The sequence below is a fragment of the Cebus imitator genome, unplaced genomic scaffold, assembly GCF_001604975.1.
Source record: "Cebus imitator isolate Cc_AM_T3 unplaced genomic scaffold, Cebus_imitator-1.0 Scaffold179, whole genome shotgun sequence".
Lineage (NCBI taxonomy): Eukaryota > Metazoa > Chordata > Mammalia > Primates > Cebidae > Cebus > Cebus imitator.
In genome coordinates, this window is record NW_016107494.1 from 2,330,824 (window position 1) to 2,336,415 (window position 5,592).

At 43.3% G+C, this 5,592-nt stretch overlaps 1 protein-coding gene across 5 annotated transcripts in view; it reads right to left on the bottom strand.

The window, feature by feature from the left end:
- The window catches only part of RAD52 (RAD52 homolog, DNA repair protein), a 43,530-nt gene that overhangs the window by 17,935 nt on the left and 20,003 nt on the right, over positions 1 to 5,592 (bottom strand). For 4 of the 5 annotated variants that reach the window (XR_001830099.2, XM_017545477.2, XM_017545478.2 and 1 more), the window contains exons 2-5: positions 3,557 to 3,658; positions 1,908 to 2,009; positions 751 to 844; positions 519 to 586 (exon numbers count right to left, since the gene is read on the bottom strand). Coding sequence is in view for 4 of the 5 variants with exons in the window: in XM_017545476.2 (XP_017400965.1) it covers positions 519 to 586; positions 751 to 844; positions 1,908 to 2,009; positions 3,557 to 3,658 (366 nt within the window). In the remaining variant the exon portion in view is untranslated. Of the gene's footprint in view, positions 1 to 518; positions 587 to 750; positions 845 to 1,907; positions 2,010 to 2,407; positions 2,578 to 3,556; positions 3,659 to 5,592 lie in introns of those variants that run through there. The other variant, XM_017545479.2, reaches the window with a different exon arrangement.

The following is a 5,592-nucleotide window of genomic DNA, read 5'->3' on the forward strand; positions in this document are numbered from 1 at the left end:
AAAAAAAAAAAAAAAAAAAAGATGTAACATATTTATAGTAAGTCCTCACTTAACATCTTAAATAAGTGACTGTACGTGAAACAACTTATAACAAAACCAATTTTGTTTCTATCAATTTTATAACAAAAGGACGCTATTCAAGGACCTGCTGTATATTGCTTTGTCTAAAGTTGCAGTTTCCAAAAACTTATCAGTGATGGTAAAATTATTTTATTTTAGAATGTCAGATTTTACCATATGCCCAGAAAATATACCCCTTGCAACAATTTTTATATATGGTGAAAACTTAAGTGTCAACTTGAAAATGTGCAAGAGGATAATTTTTCCACATTCTTTTAGGAAGCATATGAGCAAGAATATTTGAATCCCACCATTCCAGGGAACACTGGCTGAGACAACTCTGGAGCCTGGCTCCAGCTCGGCTGTGTCCCAGTCCAGCTCCCTACATCCCTGCCTGCTCACCTTCTCCTGCCACCCACTGATTCTGCTGGGAAGCAGGTCTACTCCATCCCCCTCACCTTCAGCTGGACCCTCACAAATGCACAAACTCCCACGTAGAACTTGCCATTGTTCAGGTCAACAAAATCTAGGAGTGGGAAAGAAAGCAAGTTGAAGAGGACACTGAGCCCTGTGCCACAACCATTCCTCCTGCTGGCAGCTAAGTCCACCTACCTTACCTCCTCACCCACAACATCCCTTCACCGAGAGTCAGACAATGCAGAAATCCCCAGCGCTGCAGCGCAAACTCACCCACATTCTGTTGCGTGATGGAGTGTGCCCAGCCATTGTAACCAAACATCTCATTGGCCAGATTAATTACCCGATGACCCTCAATGTAACACACCTAGAAAAAAACATTTTTTCAAAGAAAAGCTGTGTTAATTCCTTACCACACTTAAATGTGAATCGAAATTTACATAATATATTCCTCATCTACTTTTTTGGATAAACTGCCCTTAAACATTCTACTTGAGAAGCTGAGCTGGGAGGATCACTTGAGCCCAGGAGCTCAAGGCTGCAGTGAGCTATGATTATGCCACTGCACTCCAGCCTAGGCGAGAGACCCTTAAGAAAAAAAAATTTTTTTCAAGAAAGCTCTCAATGAATTTATATTAAAAATCTTCCAGATGGAGCCTGAGAGAACTAACGGTCTGTTGAGAGGAGGAACTACACTCAGAGAAAGACAGCCACTCATGCAGCAGTTGGTAAAATTCAGTTTGCAAAAAGTAAAAATCTCTGTTTGACATATTTTATGGAAGACCAAAAATATACACAGAAGTTAAAATTAGAAGCAAATGATATGCAATTATGTGTCAAATATAAGTTCTTTGAAAATTATTTAATTTAAAAATAAAAAATGAAGCAAATAGCAAAAGGAACACTTTTTTTAATGGTGTAAAGGCTGGCCCACGCCTGTAATCCCAGCACTTTGGGAGGCCAAGGTGGAAGATGACTTGAGCCCAGCAGTTCAAGACCAGCCTGAGCAACATGGTAAGATGTCATCTCTAAAGAAAATTTAAAAATTAACCAGGCGTGGTGGTGTGTGCCTGTAGTCCCAGCTAGGCAGGAAGATCACTTGAGCCTGGGAGGTGGAGGCTGCAGTGAGCTGAGATGGCACCACTGGACTCCAGCCTGGGTGACACAGGAAGATCCTGTCTTTAAAATTATTTTTTAAAAAGATGATGTAAAAACCCTAAGATGGCAGTTATGCAAGTGTCAAGGCCATGCTTGGACCCCTTCAAATGAAAACGAAGTCTAGAACCCGTCCCCTCCCAGGGGCACTGGGAAACCTCCAGGAACAGTTAACAAGAGCCTTCGGAATCCCTGAGGACCCAGAGAGGGAGCTGGCAAGACCATCTGAGTCTGTTGTATGGATACCTGCTTTCCAGGCACATGAATTCTCCTACCTTCTGGCCTCCTCCAGCCATGCGGCTACTTATATATTCTGGGCCCAGCCTCTGCCTCAGGGCCTTCTGGATGGCCTGGTACTCTTCTGCTGTGTACTGGTGCTGCAATCCCAAAAACGAAAATTAAATTCACACTTCCACCATTTCTCACATCACTGATTCTCCAGCTTTTTGGCCTTAGGACCCCTTTATACTTTTAAAAAGTAGCAAAGACCCACCTCTCCTCCCCCACAACCTTTGTTTATGTGGGTTACATTTATCCTATTAGGAATTAAAACTGAGAAACTTTTAAGGCATACATGCCACTAGACATCATAGCAGTGACATCACATATCATGCAGTGTCTGAAAACTCTACCGTTCACTCATGAGACAATAAGTGTGAAAGAGGCCAACAGTATTATTATGAAGATAATTTTGACCTCCTGGACTCTGAAAGATCTTCAAAAACCCCAAGAGTTCCAGGACCACATTTTGAGAACTGCTGCCTTAGCTGTTGACCAACCTTATAAATGTTTCTGAAGCTTATGAAACTAAAATGTCCTGCCTCCAGATCTGTAAATGACGTCAGCACAGGAAGCAAGTATGGAAAGAGCACGGGGACAGGAAGCCTTGCTTCCATTTGTCCTTTCCAGAGACTGACACCTTCTCCAATGCAACAGTTTCCCATCCTGCACAAACAGAAACACACTACTGCTTGCTGGTTTGGGTTGTATACCCCTTACCCTAATCGGATGAGACGAATACTCACAAACAACCCTCTGGTAAAGACAAAGATGGAGTTTGAGTGGACAAAGCAAGAATCTCTTTTCTATGCACACAACGTCCCTACAATATGACTCCCAGTAACTTTCCATGCCTCCAAGACAGAAAACTGGGACCAGGCACGAATCCCAGCACTTTGGGAGGCCAAGGTGGGCAGATCATGAGTTCAAGACCAGCCTGGCCAACATGGTGAAACCACGTTTCTACTAAAAATACAACAAATTAAGGCCAGGCGTGGTGGCTCATGCCTGTAATCCCAGCACTTTGGGAGGCCAAGACGAGTAGATCACCTGAGTTCAGGAGTTCGACACCAGCCTGGCCAACTTGGTTAAACCCCATCTCTACTAAAAATACGAAAATTAGCTGTGGTGGTGCATGCCTGTAATCCCAGCTACTTGGGAGGCTGAGGCAGGAGAACTGCTTGAATCCAGGGGGTGGAGGCTGCAGTGAGCCAAGATCATGCCACTGCACTCCAGTCTGGGTGACAGAGCAAGACACAGTCTAAAAAAAAAAAGAGAGAAAGAGAACTGGGTGGCATGCAGACAGGAGCAATTGAAAATAGGGGAACTTTTCACAGTTTCATTTTGAATTTGATGTTATACAAATATGTTATCTACTCAAAAAATCAATTTAAATCTAAATCTAATCCCCAGTACTATCAGTCTTTTGATAGCTAATGTTCCAAAATGGCCTCCAGAGTTCACAAAAGACCCCCAAATAATGCATCTAAAGGAAGAACCAGTAACAACAAATAGTTCACAAGTGTACTACACATAGATGTACTATGTACTGCTCATACATGTATGTACTATGATGCTCTACAAACTGCCTTGCCCTAACTTTACTTAACCGCATTCTTTCCAGGGATGAAGGAAACACAGTTACCTGTCCAAAGCATAACACCGAGCTGCCGCCAGCAGCAGGATGGCTGTCACGCCCTCCAAGAATTGCTCCCTCAGTCCCAGACATCTTGATTCTGATTGACCTCTATATAAATAAAATAAAATAAAAATCTCAAAGAATGTTTAAAGGCAAGAGTCTCTACTGAAAAATCACATAAAGCATCCATATGCAACATCCTATGAGTTATTTATAAACTTCTAAGCACTGCTCCAATCTAGAAGAGTTCTTCAGTGGTTAGCTACGGTCTCTCAAGCTGCTGAAGATCCTTTAAAGTTTGCTTCTACCTTTCTATAAACATGTTTGCTATTGTGGTGGTGCTATTAAAGGTGACTTTTACAATAAGAATATATTACATTTGTAACTATAAAATCAAAATTACAAAGATATTCTTTATGGGAAAGCAAAAAAGTTTACTATAAGCGGGGTACAGTGGCTCATGCCTGTAATCCCAGCACTTTGGGAGGCCGAGGTGGGTGGATCATGAGGTCAGGAGTTCAAGACCAGCCTGGCCAACATGGTGAAAACCTGTCTCTACTAAAAATACAAAAATTAGCCCGGCATGGTGGCAGTTGCCTATAATCCCAGCTACTTGGGAGGCTGAGGCAGAGAAATGCTTGAACCCAGGAGACAAAGGCTGCAGTGAATCAAGATTGCGCCACTGCACTCTAGCCTGGGCAACAGAGTAAGACTCTTTCTCAAAAAAAACAAATTTACTATAGGTTGAGCATTGCTAATCCCAAAATACAAAATTAAAATGCTCCAAAATCCGAAACATTTTGAGTGCCAAGATGATGTGCTGTATCTCAAAACATAGGTGATGGCCAGGCACGGTAGCTCAGACCTATAATCCCAGCTCCTTGAGAAGCCAATGCAGAAGGACTGCTTGAGCCCAGGAGCTTGAGACTAGTCTAAACAGCAAAACCGTATCTATACAAAAAATTTAAAAATTAGCCAGGCATGGTGGTATGCTACTTAGGAAGCCAAGGTGGGAGGATCGCTTGAGCTCAGGAGTTTGAGGCTGCAATGAACTATGATCACCCCACTGCACTCCAGCCTGGGTGACAGAGCAAAACTGTCTCAAAAAAAAATAACCCAAAAAGGCAGGCACACAACACATAGTTTATTCAACTTCTCCAAGAGAAAAATACAATTATTGGCTAGATGCAGAGGCTGACGCCTGTAATTCCAGCACTTTAGGAGGTCAAGGCGAGCAGATCACCTGAGGACAGAAGTTTGAGACCAGCCTGACCAACATGGTGAAACCACTTCTCTATAAAAATACAAAAAGCTGGGCGTGGTGACGCACACCTGTAATTCCAGCTACTCGGGGGGCTGAGGTGGGAGAACAGCTTGAACCCAGAAGGCAGAGTTTGCAGTGATCCAAGATTGCACCACTGCACTCCAGCCTGGGTGATAGAGCAAGACTCCATCTCGAAAACAAAAAAAGAAAACCTGCCAGGCACAGTGGCTTACACCTGTAATCCGAGCACTCTGGGAGCCTGAAGCAGGCGGATCACGAAGTCAAGAGACCGAGACCATTCTGGCCAACATGGTGAAACTCTGTCTCTACTAAAACTACAAAAATTAGCTGGGCATGTTGGCACATGCCTGTAGTCCCAGCCACTCGAGAGGCTGAGGCAGGAGAATCACTTGAACCCAAGATGGAGGTTGCAGTGAGCCAAGATTGCACCACTGCACTCCAGCCTGGTTACAGAGCCAGACTCCATCACAAAAAAAAAAAGAAAAAAAAATTATCTTTAGGCTCTGAGTATAAGATATATAGAAAACAAATGAATTTCATGTTTAGACTTGGGTCCCATTCCCAAGATATCTGATTATGTATATGCAAATATTCCAGAATCTGAAGTCTAAAACACTTCTGTTCCCAAAGCATTTCAAAGAAGCAATACTCGGCCGGGCGCGGTGGCTCAAGCCTGTAATCCCAGCACTTTGGGAGGCCGAGGCGGGTGAATCACGAGGTCAAGAGATCGAGACCATCCTGGTCAACATGGTGAAAC